Source organism: Mauremys reevesii, linkage group 24 (assembly GCF_016161935.1).
Source record: "Mauremys reevesii isolate NIE-2019 linkage group 24, ASM1616193v1, whole genome shotgun sequence".
Classification (NCBI taxonomy): Eukaryota; Metazoa; Chordata; order Testudines; family Geoemydidae; genus Mauremys; species Mauremys reevesii.
The window spans coordinates 13,646,832-13,663,124 of NC_052646.1; the positions used below are offsets into that span (position 1 = coordinate 13,646,832).

The 16,293-nt window shown below is 49.2% G+C and overlaps 1 protein-coding gene across 1 annotated transcript in view; it reads left to right on the forward strand.

Moving 5' to 3' along the window:
- Window positions 1-511: 511 nt before the first annotated feature.
- Window positions 512-16,293, forward strand: part of LOC120390529 (IgGFc-binding protein-like) — a 197,424-nt gene continuing 181,642 nt past the window's right edge. The window contains exons 1-5 of the mRNA XM_039513258.1: window positions 512-796; window positions 7,147-7,720; window positions 8,449-9,026; window positions 9,596-9,947; window positions 10,842-11,437. Of these exons, the coding sequence (XP_039369192.1) occupies window positions 512-796; window positions 7,147-7,720; window positions 8,449-9,026; window positions 9,596-9,947; window positions 10,842-11,437 (2,385 nt within the window). The remainder of the gene's footprint in view (window positions 797-7,146; window positions 7,721-8,448; window positions 9,027-9,595; window positions 9,948-10,841; window positions 11,438-16,293) is intronic.

Here is a 16,293-nt window from a genome sequence, read left to right on the forward strand (position 1 = left end):
CTTCACTTTTCATACAGCTGATCCCTCCTAAGTAAAACCACTCAAATAAAATAATAAAAATTATGGCCCTGACATGCTGACTGTTATCATGTTATTCACTCTGCTTGTACATTACCCCTCATTCCCCACCCAGTGTCTGTCTTGTCTATTTCAATTGTAAGCCTTTTGGAGCAGGGACCATCTGCTGCTCTGGGTTTGTGCAGTACCTAGCACAGTGGGGTCCCATTCTCAGTTGGGCCTTAGGCAGTACCCTAATAACCAGGATTCTTTTTTTTTTTTTTTAAAAGGGAAGGTAAGAATGAGCGATCATCTTGTCCATTTCACAGACAGGCTGTGGGATTCTGTTAAGACTCAGTTTAATTCATATTTTTTCCACCCTCCCTCAGACCTTCTTTGCTTTTAAATATAACTGATTAGTATGTTGTTTCTTGTCTTTGAATTGTCTTTCTGGCTAGATATTCCGACACCATCCTGCAGTGTGGTCCTCTGCAAGGAAGGAACAGTTTGTAAGATGATAAATGGGCAGCCAGAGTGTTTGCCAGTTTCTGCGGCCACGTGCTGGGCTGGGGGTTACTTGCATTACCACACCTTCGATGGCCGACTGTATGACATCCATGGCGCCTGCACCTACACCGTGGCCAAGACCTGTGGGTGTGACTGCGACCCGCACTCCTTTGACATCACGGCTGAGAATGGGAACAGGGGGAACACCCAGATCTCATACATTGGGTCGCTGACCATCCAGGTGGATGGCGTTACCATCACAGTGGCCAGGGCAGAAGTCGGCTTTGTGAGGGTGAGTGCTGGGCTCCACCCCGCTGCTATGCACAATTGCCCAGTGTGGCGTTAGCAGGTGCTGTGTGGCATGGAGTGACATGGGGAAGGGGTCAGTTGGGGCGCTGTCCCCTCAGAGTTGCACTGACCCCAATTCCTCAGCATAATGCCACAAGGTGCTGCGCTGAGGGGAGAGGAGTGGGTGACTTGGTGTGGGGAGGTGTCTGCTCTGTCACAAGCACATGGGATCTGCTGTACTACGCCAGATGAATTGTAGACCTGAGGACTTTGGGCATTATGTCTCCCTTGGCGCGTCATGCAGGAGCAGGGCCAGCAATTGTGGGCAAATCCCAGCTCCGCTGAGTCCATCCTTCCACAAGTTCCCTGGTAATTTCTAATGTAACAGGGATCCCTCTGAGACCCCACCCGAGGAGCATCCCCACTCCTGGATCCAGGAGGATGTTGCCTCAGCTCTAAGATGTGGGGAAACTGAGGCACATCTAGGCAGGTTGGGGCTCTGCTTTACAGAGCCTGCTCTAACCGAGGTGCCTCAGGGGCCACAGAACATTCTAGACATCTCCTTGAGACCTCTTGTCCTTCAAGTGCTGCTCCTAACGTCGCCAACCGACGTGACCCCCTCCCCCACAGGAGCAGCTCCCTTATGGCTGTACCTGACATGGCTCCCTCCCCCACACGAGCCGCTCCCTAACGGCTCTAACCGATGCAGCCCCCTCCCCCACAGGAGGTGCTCCACAATGGCTGTGACTGACACAGCCCCCTCCCCTGCCAGAGCCGCACGCTAACGGCTCCAACCGACACGGCCCCACCCCAACAGGAGTCGCTCCCTAACGGCTCTAACCTACGCAGCCCCTCCCCCACAGGAGCCGCTTCCTAACGGCTCTAACCAGTGTGGCCCCTCCCCCACAGGAGCTGATCCCTAATGGCTCTAGCTGACACAGGCCCAACATTGCCAGTCTTGTGGTTTTTTTCACAAGTGCCGGGGTTTGGCCGGGGGCTGGGGCTCGTCTGGTGATGGCGCGAGACGCTCCAGCCCCCGGCGAAGTCCAGCCCCGCTGGGAGCCAGTAAAGTCGCTTCTCTCCGCTCACCGCTCTGATTTGGGGGAGCAAAGAGCCCAGAAGCCCAGGGTGGTGCCGCTCCTTTCCTTCCCCTGTCCCATCAGCAATGGGACGGGAGAGCTCCTATGCTCCTCCCCAGCATCCCAGGAGGAGCAGAGGAGAGGCTGGGAGGAAGAGGGGGGAGCTGAATTGTGCAGGCAGGAGTCTGGGACTGATGAGGTGCGGGCGGGGGCTGGGCAGGGCCGGCTCTACCATTTTTGCAGCCCCAAGCAAAAAATAAAAAAGCCGCTTCGGCTGCCGCCCGAACTGCCGAAGCAAAAAAGCTCAGACTCTGCCGCCCCAAGAATGGACGGAATGCCTCCCCTTAGCATGTGCTGCCCCAGGCACGTGCTTCCTCCGCTGGTGCTTGGAGTCCGCCGTGGGGCTGGGGCTGAACTGAGGGGGGACTGGTGGGGGCGGGGGGGGCTGAACTTGGGTGGGTGGGATAGCTCAGTGGCTTGAGCATTGGCCTGCTAAACCCAGGGTTGTGAGCTCAATCCTTAAGGGAGCCACTTAGGGATCTGGGGCAAAATCCGTACTTGGTCCTGCTAGTGAAGGAAGGGGCCTGGACTCAATGACCTTTCAGGGTCCCTTCCAGTTCTATGAGATGGGTATGTCTCTATATATTTAAACTTAGGGGAGCTGTACTGCTGGGGTGGAGAATGGGGAGCTGAACTGGGGGTGTTGGACTGATGGGGATGTGGGGCAGGGGGGCTGGATCAATGGAGGGTGGGCAATGGGGAGGTTACTGAGGTGGCTGAACTGATGGGATAGGGAATGGGTGCAGAGAGAACAGAAGGGAGGAACTGGGGGACAGGATTAATTACTGCACAGGGGACAGGCAAACATGGGGGTGTCAGATCCTGCAACAGAGACCAAAATCCCCTTCCCCTATAAATGTAGGGAAGTGGGCAACATGAATTGTCACAGGCAGGGAGAGTTCTAACATCAAAAGACAGGACAAAAATCACAGTGTAGTCCTTTTTAAAAAAGCTCTTTATTTCTTGGGGCCAATCTCATGAGTTTTAGGGTCTGACGCATGATTTTTGAACTCATAAGAACATAAGAACGGCCGTACCGGGTCAGACCAAAGGTCCATCTAGCTCAGTATCTGTCTACCAACAGTGGCCAATACCAGGTGCCCCAGAGATAGTGAACCTAACAGGCAATGATCAAGTGATCTCTCTCCTGCCATCCATCTCCATCCTCTGACAATGAATGCTAGGGACACCATTCCTTACCCATCCTGGCTAATAGCCATTTATGGACTTAACCACCATGAATTTATCCAGTTCGCTTTTAAATGCTGTTATAGTTCTAGCCTTTGCAACCTCCTCAGGTAAGGAGTTCCACAAGTTGACTGCGCGCTGCGTGAAAAACTTTTATTTGCTTTAAACCTGCTGCCCATTAATTTCATTTGATGACCCCTAGTTCTTGTATTATGAGAATAAGTAAATAACTTTTCCTTATCCACTTTCTCCACAACATTCATGATTTTATATACCTCTATCATATCCCCCCTTAGTCTCCTCTTTTCCAAGCTGAAGAGTTCTAGCCTCTTTAATCTTTCCTCCTATGGGACTCTCTCCAAACCCCTAATCATTTTAGTTGCCCTTTTCTGAACCTTTTCTAGTGCCAGTATATCTTTTTTGAGGTGAGGAGACCACATCTATACACAGTATTTGAGATGTGGGCATACCGTGGATTTATATAAGGGCAATAATATATTCTCAGTCTTATTCTCTATCCCCTTTTTAATGATTCCTAACATCCTGTTTGCTTTTTTGACTGCCTCTGCACACTGCGTGGACATCTTCAGAGAACTATCCACGATGACTCCAAGATCTTTTTCTGACTTGTTGTAGCTAAATTAGCCTCTATCATATTGTATGTATAGTTGGGGTTATTTTTTTCCAATGAGCATTACTTTACATTTATCCACATTAAATTTCATTTGCCATTTTGTTGCCCAGTCATTTAGTTTTGTGAGATCTTTTTGAAGTTCTTCACAGTCTGCTTTGGTCTTAACTATCTTGAGCAGTTTAGTATCATCTGCAAACCTTGCCACCTCACTGTTTACCCCTTTCTCCAGATCATTTATGAATAAATTAAATAGGACTGGTCCTAGGACTGACCCTTGGGGAACACCACTAGTTACCCCTCTCCATTCTGAGAATTTACCATTAATTCCTACCCTTTGTTCTCTGTCTTTTAACCAGTTCTCAATCCATGAAAGGACCTTCCCTTTTATCCCATGACAGCTTAATTTACGTAACAGCCTTTGATGAGGGACCTTGTCAAAGGCTTTCTGGAAATCTAAGTACACTATGTCCACTGGATCCCCCTTGTCCACATGTTTGTTGACCCCTTCAAAGAACTCTAATAGATTAGAAAGACACGATTTCCCTTTACAGAAACCATGTTGACTATTGCTCAACAGTTTATGTTTTTCTATGTGTCTGACAATTTTATTCTTAACTATTGTTTCGACTAATTTACCCAGTACTGACGTTAGACTTACCAATCTGTAATTTCTGGGATCACCTCTAGAGCCCTTTTTAAATATTGGTTTTACATTTGCTAACTTCCAGTTATTGGGTACCGAAGCCGATTTAAAGGACAGGTTACAAACCTTAGTTAATAGTTCTGCAACTTCACATTTGAGTTCTTTCAGAACTCTTGGGTGAATGCCATCTGGTCACGGTGACTTGTTACTGTTAAGTTTATCAATTAATTCCAAAACCTCCTCTAGTGACACTTAATCTGTGACAGTTCCTCAGATCTGTCACCTACAAAAGCCAGCTCAGGTTTGGGAATCTCCCTAACATCCTCAGCCGTGAAGACTGAAGCAAAGAATCCATTTAGTTTCTCCGCAATGACTTTATCGTCTTTAAGCGCTTCTTTTGTATCTCGATTGTCAAGGGGCCCCACTGGTTGTTTAGCAGGCTTCCTGCTTCTGATGTACTTAAAAAACATTTTGTTATTACCTTTGGAGTTTTTGGCTAGCCGTTCTTCAAACTCCTCTTTGGCTTTTCTTATTACACTCTTCCACTTAATTTGGCAATGTTTATGCTCCTTTCTATTTGCCTCACTAGGATTTGACTTCCACTTTTTAAAGGAAGTATTTTTATCTCTCACTGCTTCTTTTACATGGTTGTTAAGCCATGGTGGCTCTTTTTTAGTTCTTTTACTGTGTTTCTTAATGTGTGGTATACATTTAAGTTGGGCCTCTATTATGGTGCCTTTAAAAAGCGCCCATGCAGCTTGCAGGGATTTCACTTTAGTCACTGTACCTTTTAACTTCTGTTTAACTAACCCCTTCATTTTTGCATAGTTCCCCCTTTTGAAATTAAATGCCACAGTGTTGGGCTGTTGAGATGTTCTTCCCACCACAGGGATGTTGAATGCTATTGTATTATGCTCACTATTTCCAAGCGGTCCTGCTATAGTTACCTCTTGGACCAGCTCCTGCACTCCACTCAGGATTAAATCTAAAGTTGCCTCTCCCCTTGTGGGTTCCCGTACCAGCTGCTCCATGAAGCAGTCATTTAAAGTATCGAGAAATTTTATCTTTGCATGTCGTCCTGAAGTGAAATGTTCCCAGTCAATATGGGGATAATTGAAATCCCCCACTATTATTGGGTTCTTAATCTTGATAGCCTCTCTAATTTCCCTTAGCATTTCATCATCACTGTCCTGGTCAGGTGGTCAAGAATAGATCCCTAATGTTATATTTTTATTAGAGCATGAAATTTCTATCCATATAGATTCTATGGAACATGTGGATTTGCTTAAGATTTTTCCTTCCTTTGAATCTACATTTTCTTTCACATATAGTGCCACTCTCCCCCCTGCATGACCTGTTCTGTCCTTCCGGTATATTTTGTACCCTGGAATGATTGTGTCCCATTGATTGCTCTCAGTCCACCAGGTTTCTGTGATGCCTATTATATCAATATCCTCCTTTATCACAGGGCACTCTAGTTCACCCATCTTATTATTTAGACTTCTGGCATTTGTGTACAAGCACTTTAAAAACTTGTCCCTGTTTATTAGCCTGCCTTTATCTGATGTGCCAGATTCTTTTTTATGTGACTGTTTATCATCTGATCCGGCCCTTACATTATACTTCTCATTCCTCTGCTCCTGACTATAACCTGGAGATTCTCTATCATTAGACTCTCCCCTAAGAGAAGTCTGTGTCCGATCCACATGCTCCTCTGCAGCAGTCGGCTTTCCCCCATCACCTAGTTTAAAAACTGCTCTACAACTTTTTTAATGTTTAGTGCCAGCAGTCTGGTTCCACTTTGGTTTAGGTGGAGCCCATCTCTCCTGTATAGGCTCCCCACATCCCAAAAGTTTCCCCAGTTCCTAATGAACGTGAACCCCTCCTCTCTACACCATCGTCTCATCCACGCATTAAGACTCTGAAGCTCTGCCTGCCTACCTGGCCCTGCACGTGGAACTGGGAGCATTTCTGAGAATGCCACCATAGAGGTCCTGGATTTCAGTCTCTTCCCTAGCAGCCTAAATTTGGCTTCCAGGACATCTCTCCTACCCTTCCCTATGTCATTGGTACCTACATGTACCACGACCACCGGCTCCTCCCCAGTACTACACATAAGTCTGTCTAGATGCCTCGAGAGATCCGCAACCTTCGCACCAGGCAGGCAATCTCTTGAGATTGGCAATACCATAGACCCTTCCCCCACAGGGGTGGCTCCCTAACAGCTCTAACCAGAGCCATCCTACACCCCCATGGTTGGCCTCACCAATTCCTAGTCTTAGTCCTTTTGAAATCCCAATGAAATAGTTTTTCTTCTGTATTTTCAAGTTTGTCACAGTCAAAAGGCTTTGAAGAGATGGTCCAATTTCAATGATGTTCTGATGGAAACCATGCAGATTCCAAAACCCATCTGATTTTCTCCCAGCTTGCTGATCTGGCTCTTTGGAATCTTGCCAGGACTGCCCCAGAGCTGGGTCTCCATTTACCTTCAGAGAAAATTTTGCAATTGATTAGATTTATTCTAAATTGGGACAGAACCAATTTTCAAAATATTGAAATCCTCCACCATAAAAAATTACTTTTCTCCATGACATGATGCTATAAACTATTTCTGGCTCCGATTTGGGAGCAGATTCACTGAAAAATTTGAGTGGGGACCATTGCTAAACTGAGCAGAGGTCAGAATGAAATGTAGATGACAGACTAGTGCCATCGATTGTGACCTTTGCCCTTTCTTTCTCACCATGAAGGTGAATAACACCAGGGCCCACTTACCCATCTACCTCAACAACGGGGCCCTTCGGATCTATCAGAGTGGCACCTCCCTCATCCTCCGCACCAACTTCAACCTCAGAGTGTCCTATGACTGGAACAACCACCTGAGGGTCACTGTCCCTAATGACTTCTCCGACAGCCTGTGCGGCCTGTGTGGCAACTATAATGGGGACCATTCTGATGACTTCTGGACCCCAGCCGAGGATCAGGAGCCCAGTGTCATTCTGCAGGAGCAAACCTGGGCAGTGGAAGATGAGGATCAGTTTTGCTGGCATGATTGCACTGGAGGTTGCAGACCCTGTGCCGCCAGCATAGCCAGAAAGTACAAGGAGGAAGCCTCGTGCGGCCTGATAACCAAGGTCTCAGATGGGCCCTTCAGCCAGTGCCACAGCAAGGTGGATCCTACAGTCTACTTGGACAACTGCGTATATGATCTGTGCCACAATGACGGCCACCGGAAGGCCCTGTGTGAGGCCCTGAAGGCCTACGCGGATGCCTGCCAGCTGGAGGGGGTCAGGATTGGGGAATGGAGGCAGCTGGTCAGATGTCGTGAGTACAGATTTGAATGCCAACATTATATAAACGGGTCTGGGGATCAGCACTCCTGCATTCTATTCTATTCTCCTTAGGAGGGAGTGTGGCCTAGTGCTTTGAGCAGTGGTTGGGATATGAGGATTCTTGATTGTACTGTACCTACAGTATCTCTGCCTATCTGTCTATGGTATTTCTAAGGTGGCTCTCACTGTGAATATATAACATCTGCCGATGACACATGGGAGTCTGAGATAAGATGATGCCAATTTTTAAGTCAATCATCCCTTTATGGGCCTGATCCTTTAAGGTGCCAGGCACCTCCTGCAGTGTGATGAGCATCATTGACTCTTCTTGAAGTGAGTGGGATTGGAGAGCTCTCTACAGGGGCGGCTCTAGGTATTTTGCCACCCGAAGCACAGCAGGCAGGCTGCCTTCGGCGGCTTCCCTGCAGGAATTCCCGGTCCCGCGGATTTGGCGGCAGCCTATGGGAGGTCCGCCGAAGCCATGGGACAAGCGGACCCTCCGCAGGCATGCTGCCGAAGGCAACCTGCCTGCTGCCCTCACGGCGACCGGCAGAGCGCCCCCTGTGGCTTGCCGCCCCAGGCACGCGCTTGGCATGCTGGTGCCTGGAGCCGCCCCTGGCTGTCTGTGCACCATTAGATACGTCCCTTTCTCTATATTTTAAATACTGCTTTTTCATGGAGAGAACTTGCTGCTAAATCTGTGGGTCCTTCACTCCCCAGCCATGGAGTGCCCCCTGGAGAACAGCCAGTATCAACTCTGTGGAACAGCCTGCCCAGCCACGTGTATGGACCAGTCAGCCCCCAGCAGCTGCCAAGACCCCTGTGTGGAAAGCTGCCAGTGCAAGGATGGTTTTGTGCTGAGCCAGGGCAAATGCATCCCCAAAGGCAGCTGTGGGTGCCTATTCGAGGGGCGCCCCTTTGCCCCCAATGAGAACTTCTGGGTCGACGAGGCATGTGGAACATGGTGCATGTGCAACGCAGCCACTAGACAAGTTGAATGCGTGGCTGCTAAATGCAAACGTTCAGAGAGGTGTGGGCTAGTGAATGGCATAAGGGGCTGTTACCCCTCTAGCTACGCCACCTGCTCTGTGACAAGGAATCTGCACTATGCCACCTTTGATGGACAGAGATACAACTTCCAAGGCACCTGCCACTACCAGCTAACTGCCCTGTGCAAGAAGGGAGAGGGACTGGTGGACTTTGAAGTCTATTTCCAGGAGAACAGTACTACTCCTGTACAGATCAAGGTTTATGAGACTGACATCAGGGTCAGCAATCAATTCCCTGGCAAAATCATGGTGAGTTTCAGAAACCACATCTAGTCTCTAAAACATTTCTGGATAATTTAATTGGGGATTGGTCCTGCTTTGAGCAGCGGGTTGGACTAGATACCTCCTGAGATCCCTTCCAACCCTGATATTCTATGATTCTATGATCAGAAGTCGGTTGTAGAAAGAGCATAGAAGGATTTTAAAATACAGGTCAAATATTAACTGGATTCTGATGTGAATGGGCACCCAGTGGAGAAGCTTGAGGGTTGGGGTGATGTGGTTACACGTTGTCTGTGTGAGAAGGTGTCAATAGCATCCAGCATATGTGGGAACCTCGGGAGCTGGGGCTCAGGTAGCACACAGAGAAGGGAACTACAATAGCCAATTCCAGAGGAAATGAAAGTCTGGTTGGAGGATCCTTCCTAGTCTGGAGAGCAGGGATTCAGGCAGGCTGTAGAGGAGAGAGCAGGCCAGATGGGACAAAGATTTCAAGAGGTACATTATTATTATAACCATGGGCCAGAGCCCTGTGCTGGGGCGAGAAGTTCCACCACAGGCGAGTGATTGTTCATATCCCATGTGTCTTGCTTTTACAGGTGAACCGTTTCCTCCTTACCCTTCCATTCAACCTCGATGATAAGAAAATCACTGTGTATAGAAAGGGCTTGGCCACAGTGATTCAGACAGACTTTGGCCTCAGCATTACCTATACCAGGTGGTCAGGACGCACCACGGTCACTCTGCCAGTCACCTACGTAGGAGCCGTGTGTGGTCTCTGTGGCAATTTTAACATGGACAGGAAAGACGACATGCTTATGAGGGATGGCATGCTGGCACCAAACCCTATCAGCTTTGGCCAGAGCTGGAAGGTGGGCGACCTCTCGGGATGCTCTGCAGTAACGATACCACCTTGTGCAAGTCTAGAAGCTATTGAAGAACAACAACGAGGTAGCAGAGAGCAGTGTGGGCTCATCCTATACAGGAGTGGTCCTTTCAGAGGATGTCACAGCAAAGTTGACCCCCATGGATACTTCATAGACTGTGTGTACGGCTATTGCGTCCTCAGTGGGAGGGAGAGTAATGTCTGCCAGGCCGTTGCTGGCTATGCTGAGGCATGTCAGGAAGCTGGAGCTATGGTGCAACCCTGGAGAACTACAAAATTCTGCTGTGAGTCCTCCGTGTTCACTACTGATTGTCCCATGGGGATTGTTAATTCTTGTTGGCTGGTAAATCTTGATCTAAACACTAGCTTATCCTGTTCTGCAGAACATTTTTCAAGGATGTTCACTCTCCAAAGGATGGGTATAACACAGGTAGTGGCCATTGGAGCTGTCCCCTTTACATGCGCCATCAGTGTGGTGTACCTTGGACCAGAGAAATACTATCTAGCGATGTAGTGTACTTCATGGCCCACCTAGTCCCGGGCTTCCCTGCTGAGACTGGGACATAATCAGAGCCTGGACTGGGTGGCTTGGAATTGTGACGTTTTTCCATTAGGAACTGGGCTGGGAACCCACCAACTCATCCCACACAAGCCATCAGTTGGGAATGAATTTTAACCACTACTGACCCGGATTCAAAACAAAAAAATGAGTAGTGAAACCATGAATCCAAGACCCAAACTGGAACCTTAAGGGCTTGGAGAGAGATTGTCTGTATCCCATCATCTGGTCTCTCTGAGGCAGCCAATCCTTCAGACCTGGGGCTGGACTGCAGATGGTCCTTCAATTATTTAACTACACCAAGGGAATAGAATATTAGGAGTTGGAACAAAATTGCATCTTCTGGTGATGGTTCATTGCGCACATTGCTATGTGAGCTAACTCTTTGTTCTAATTACAGCTCTGTCCTGTCCCACGAACAGTCACTATGAATTCTGCAGCAAGAGCTGCGATTTGACATGCAGCAACCTCTATGCCCCGGTGCAATGCACGACCCGGTGTAAGGAAGGCTGCGTGTGTGACGAAGGCTTTGTTCTCAGTGGTGACCTCTGTGTCCCCTTTTCCCAGTGCGGATGCCTCCACAGAGGACTTTACTACCAGGCCGGGGAGACCTTCCACCCAAGTGGTTCATGCGAGGAACAGTGTGTGTGTCAGGCTGGCGGGGAGGTTGTGTGTAAGGCATTCTCCTGTGGTGCTGGTGAGCAATGCAGGGTGGTGGACGGCATCCAGAAATGTCACCCATTTGGATCTGCAACCTGTTCTGCCTCTGGCCATCCCCACTACCTCTCTTTCGATGGGGTCCCCTTTGACTTCCAAGGCACCTGCACCTACATCCTGGCCAAGACCTGCACCGATGCCCGTGACCTGACACCTTTCACCATCAGCGTAGAGAAAGAATCCTGGGGCAGCGGGAATGTCTCCATGGCCAAGCTGGTGTCCATCCAGGTGTATGGGATCACACTCACCCTGCTGCAGAACAAACAGGGGCTTATCATGGTAAGGCCTTCTCCAGATCCTGCCCTCTGCCTCATGGGGATAAGGCCAAATGGCTAGTGTTGACATAATTGTCTTTGCCTCCGGGACAGTATGGCATAGTGGTCAGAGTCAATTCAGCTACCCTTGTCTTCAGGACTAGAAGACCTGATGGTAAGGGTCAATACGGATGCCCTCTCTCTCAGGGTTGGCCAGCCCAATGGCCAGAGTCAGAAAGGTGCCCTCACTTGCGGGGCAATAAAGCCTTGTGGCCCGAGTCAATAGGATTGTCCTTACCCAAAGGATGGTAAGGCCTTGTGGCCAGAGCCAATGGGGTTGCCCTTATCCATAGCACAGTAAGGACTAGTGGCCAGAGCCAATGGGCAACCATCTGGAGGGGAAGGTGCCAGGGTGCGGAGACTCAGGCCCACCCTGCTCCACCAGATTCTGACACAGGGCCCTAACAGGGCCACTGAGTCAGTGGGACTCCAACTGAAACATGCCAGCTTCCCACAGGACTACAGCTAGTCCCCGCTGGGACACTTCCTTCAATGTCTCTCGGAGCAGTAGTCAGGGCTTCTTAGCGCATGCAGTTCCCCGTGAATCCGATCCCTCTTGGGTGTTTGTAGGTATCCAGACATCTGTCTGGGTCTTGGCACCTCTGGCTTCCATGGTCAGGGGCTCCAGCTGCTCCCAGACTGGAGCCTGAGAGGTGTGTCCTTCCTCCTCGGCAATGAGCCCAGACTGATCTGCTCCCTTTTATACTAGTGCTGCACTTGTAGCATGCCCTGTAGGGACGTGGGGGCATGGTATCTTTAGCCCACAATGAGGAATTAACCCTTCTCCGTCCAGTGCATGATGAGTGCACCCCATCACACAATGTCATAGAAATGCACTTTGTGCCTTGCACTTTGAGCAGAAGGTTGTGGCATCTATGATGGTCCTTAATTCCTGTGGGTGTTCATTCTACAGGCTTTGGCTGGCCTCCAGGAAAGCTCTGTTTTGTATAGATAAGCCTTACTCTTAATCATAGAAGTGTTGGACTGGAAGAGACCTCAGTAGGCATGCAGCATAGTTATTAAGTAGTCCTGCACTAAGATCGGACTATGTAATAACTAGACCATTCCTGACAAGTGTTTGTCTAACCTGTTCTTAAAAACCTCCAGTGTTGGAGATTTCATTGCCTCCGTAGGCAATATATTCCAATGCTTACCCACCCTGAGAGCTAGGATTTTTCTTAATGTCCAACCTAAACCTCCCTTGCTGCAATTTAAGCCCATTGCTTCTTGTCCTGTCCTCAGACATTAAAGAGAACAATTTTCACCCACCTCCTTGTAACAGCCTTTTATGTACTTGAAAACTATTATCATGTCCCCTCTCAGTCTTCTTTTCTCCAGACTAAACAAACCCATTTTTTTCAATCTTTCCTCATAGATCATGTTTTCTAGACCTTTATTCATTGTTGTTGCTCTCCTCTGGGCTTTATCCAGTTATCCACATCTTTCTTGAAATGTGCCCTCCCCTCCCCCCAAACTGGACACAATATGCCACTTGAGATCTTATCAGTATGGAATAGAGCGTAAGAATTACTTCTCATGTCTTGCTTACAACACTCCTGCTAACACACCCCAGAATGATGGTCGCTTTTTTTGCAACACTGTTAAATGCATATTTAGCACCATAGTCCCCAGATCCCTTCCCACGGTACTCCTTCCTAGGCAGTCATTTCCCATTTGCAGAAAGTGAAAGTCCAGTTGTGCCAGAGGAGCAAAGCTGTTGATCACAGACTTCATCCTGAGCTTTTATCAATCATTAACATACCCTGTACTTCAAGGATCAGCAACACTTGAGTATGATTTTAGATAATGGTAGGGACTTGACCACCCTGGCTTGTTCCAAATACCCACATCTTCTTGAATTAAAGGCATCTCAGAGGAAATGACTATCTGTATAAGATAAAGGCCAACTGGATCCTGAAAGTGCTAACCATCAACATAAATGACTCTGTCACCAAGAATAAATTTGATAACCTTTATGGCCGCTGAGAGTTTCTATTGATGGCATTAACCTTGTCACGGATGTCATGATTGCTGGGCAGTGTCACGGGGTGCTCTACTCACTGTAGGTGGTGCCTCCTTCTGACTGTCCTGGGGATTAGCTCTCTTCCAGATCTAATGCCTTCCCCTTTGGTCTCTCTCTCCCTATTGTCCTCTCTCTCACTCTGGGACCCCTCTCTGGCTCCAGGAGCTGCAACTTCCTCTTTGTGACTCATCCTCTGGCCAGTTCACTATAGGGTTGCCCCTTCCAGGGTATAGGGTCTCCCTGGACCCCCTGTCCAAGCAATGCCACTCTGTCAGTGGCTGGTAGGAGAACCTGGGCCTGCCCACTACTCTGGGTTCTGGACCAGGGACTCTACAACTTGCAGCCATAGTCTAATCAGTCCCCGGCCTTGCTGCTGTCTCCCTGGGCTGCTTTCTCCTCTGCCTCCCACAAGCTTTCTTCTCCAACCTTCTCTCTTCTGGGTATGCTCTTCCCTCAGGGCCAGGCTTCCGGGGTCCAACTCCTTCCCTGCGTTCCCTCCTTCCCTCTCTAATACACAGACGGTGGCTGCAGACTTTCTCACTGCCACCCTTTCTGTTGCCAGCTTCCTGGCTTTATACTAGCCCAGGTCATACCCACTCAGTTGAACTTCTTCCTCCAGTCAGGGATTGCTCCTCCAGCCTAATCCCCTCTCGTGTGGCCTGTCACACTAATTGGTTCCTTACTCAGCTTCCTTCACCCTTTTGAGGCTGGTGTGTTGAGAGCACCCGATCACAGGCAGGCTATGGTGATGTTGGCAAAGGTTATGCTCAAGCCTTGAGGAGCTTTGGAACAAGGGTCTTCATCATGGAAATTGATCCAGTCAATTACGTAGTATCTCCCCTTGTTGGAAGGCAATTGAGCATATTGAAGGTAAGGACTGAAACCTTGAATGGGATTTGATGTTCTGTGGGGGCCAATGTAGGGAGCGGAGGAGAGGTGTGATGTGTTCACAGTGGACAGTGCTTCTGAGGAGATAAACTCCAGCATTCTGCACCAGCTGGAGTAAGAGCTGAAGGCACTTTTCGCAGGTATATCACTTGTTGCAGTCCAGCCAAGCGGCGACAAAGGCATAAATAACTGAAGCCAGGTTATCCTCTGCCAGGATGGGATGAAATTTCACAGCCAGCTGGTACTCCAGGTGAATTCTGCAGTGTTGTGGCTCAGTGTGGGTGTCCTCCTCAGGAGGCTACCCAGCCTCACTGCATTAACTGATATGTCGGCTGCTGTGGGGAACGAAGCGGCCTCCGCGCATACCTGGGGCCCAGGCCTGTGCTCAGGCTGGGTGAGAAACAGTCAGTCAGTTAGCCCAGGCCCTGGATCAAGGTGGGGCAGAAAAGAGTCTGAGGCTCAGGCTTCTGGTCTGAGGAAGGGGAGACTGCCACCCCCCATGTTGGGGTGGCGGGTGGGACACAGGCCCACCTGCTCCACTGTGTCCCGGCCCAGGGCCCTGACAGTGACAAAGCGCTTTGTCACTGGGTCAGCAGGGATCCACACCGCAACACACTGACACCCTCTGTCAGCATTGTGGCTAGACAGGGGTCTGCTACCCCTGGGCAGCTTCCATACTCCCTTTCTTGGTATATCCTGTTGCTGTGAGGAGGGGTCATGGTTGACAGCAGCAAGCAAGCATTCTGGGTAGTCCGGGCCTGTTGTCTGCTTCCTCCGGACCTGAATCAGCTTGCAGCCCTGGTGGCTCAGGCCAGTCTTCTGCTCCCTCAACACCCTCCACTGCTTCCCAGCTCGGGAGGCCACAGGAGGCATCTGATCTCTCTGGTGGTTGCCTCCCTACTAAGCTTTCTGGGCCACCTTTTATACTTCCTGCTCCTCCCACACACTTCCTAGGGGAGGAGCAACTAGGCCCTGGTTCTGCCCACCAGGGCTCAGTGTGGGGGTCCTCCCAATCCTGGTCCTTGGGAGGCCAGCCCGCCTCACTACATGTGCCAAAAAATTAAAAATTCTGAACACAATATTTTATAATCCTGCACAATTCTGCATATTTATTTGTCAAAATAACACTATATAATCATGCCAGATTCAATTATTTTGGAAATGTATTTCAAAATACCTGTCAGCAAGTATGTCTGTAACAATACAGACCCACACAAAAATTCCACCAGGAGTACAGAGTTAAAGAAGCCCCTATGACAATTCAGTATCCTGTTTCTCCGCTCCCTCCCCTCCCCCAGAGCCCAGCCACAGCCCAGATACCCACACCTCTTCCCCCAGACCCCCACTGTGGGGTTCCCCCCAAGCCAGACACCCGCACCTCCTACCCCTCAGAGCCCAGTGATCCAGAGGGAGAAACAGCCTGATGCTGAGTTCCGGACTTGTATGGAGTTTCCTGCACACCTCCTTCCTTAAGGCCATGCTGAGAACTGGGAAGCCTCCAGCTCCTTCCCCCTCCTCCTGGTCTTCTGCTTGTGAGCTGGGCTCTGCTGGGTCCAGTGGTGGCCAGCAGCTCTGCAGCCCATTTCGGGGGAAAGAAGGAAATTCTGTGCACACAACATTAATTTCTGCACAAACTCTACATTGCGCGTGGCACAGAATTTCCCCAGCAATAAACTGGAGATGGTAGAAAGCATTACTCATGGGTGTTACTATGTGAGAGCTTCTGTTAGGCAAGCTGAGCATCCTGCAGCTCAGATGCATCTTCTCTGCCTCTCTTCTTGATTCATACCCCATCTTTATTGATATTCATTATTTGGGAAACCCCTCTACATACCTTATATTTTGCAAACATGGGATGAAATTCCTTTCTATAGGAACTCAGTTGGCCTCTCTGTTGAAGAATCTGTCCC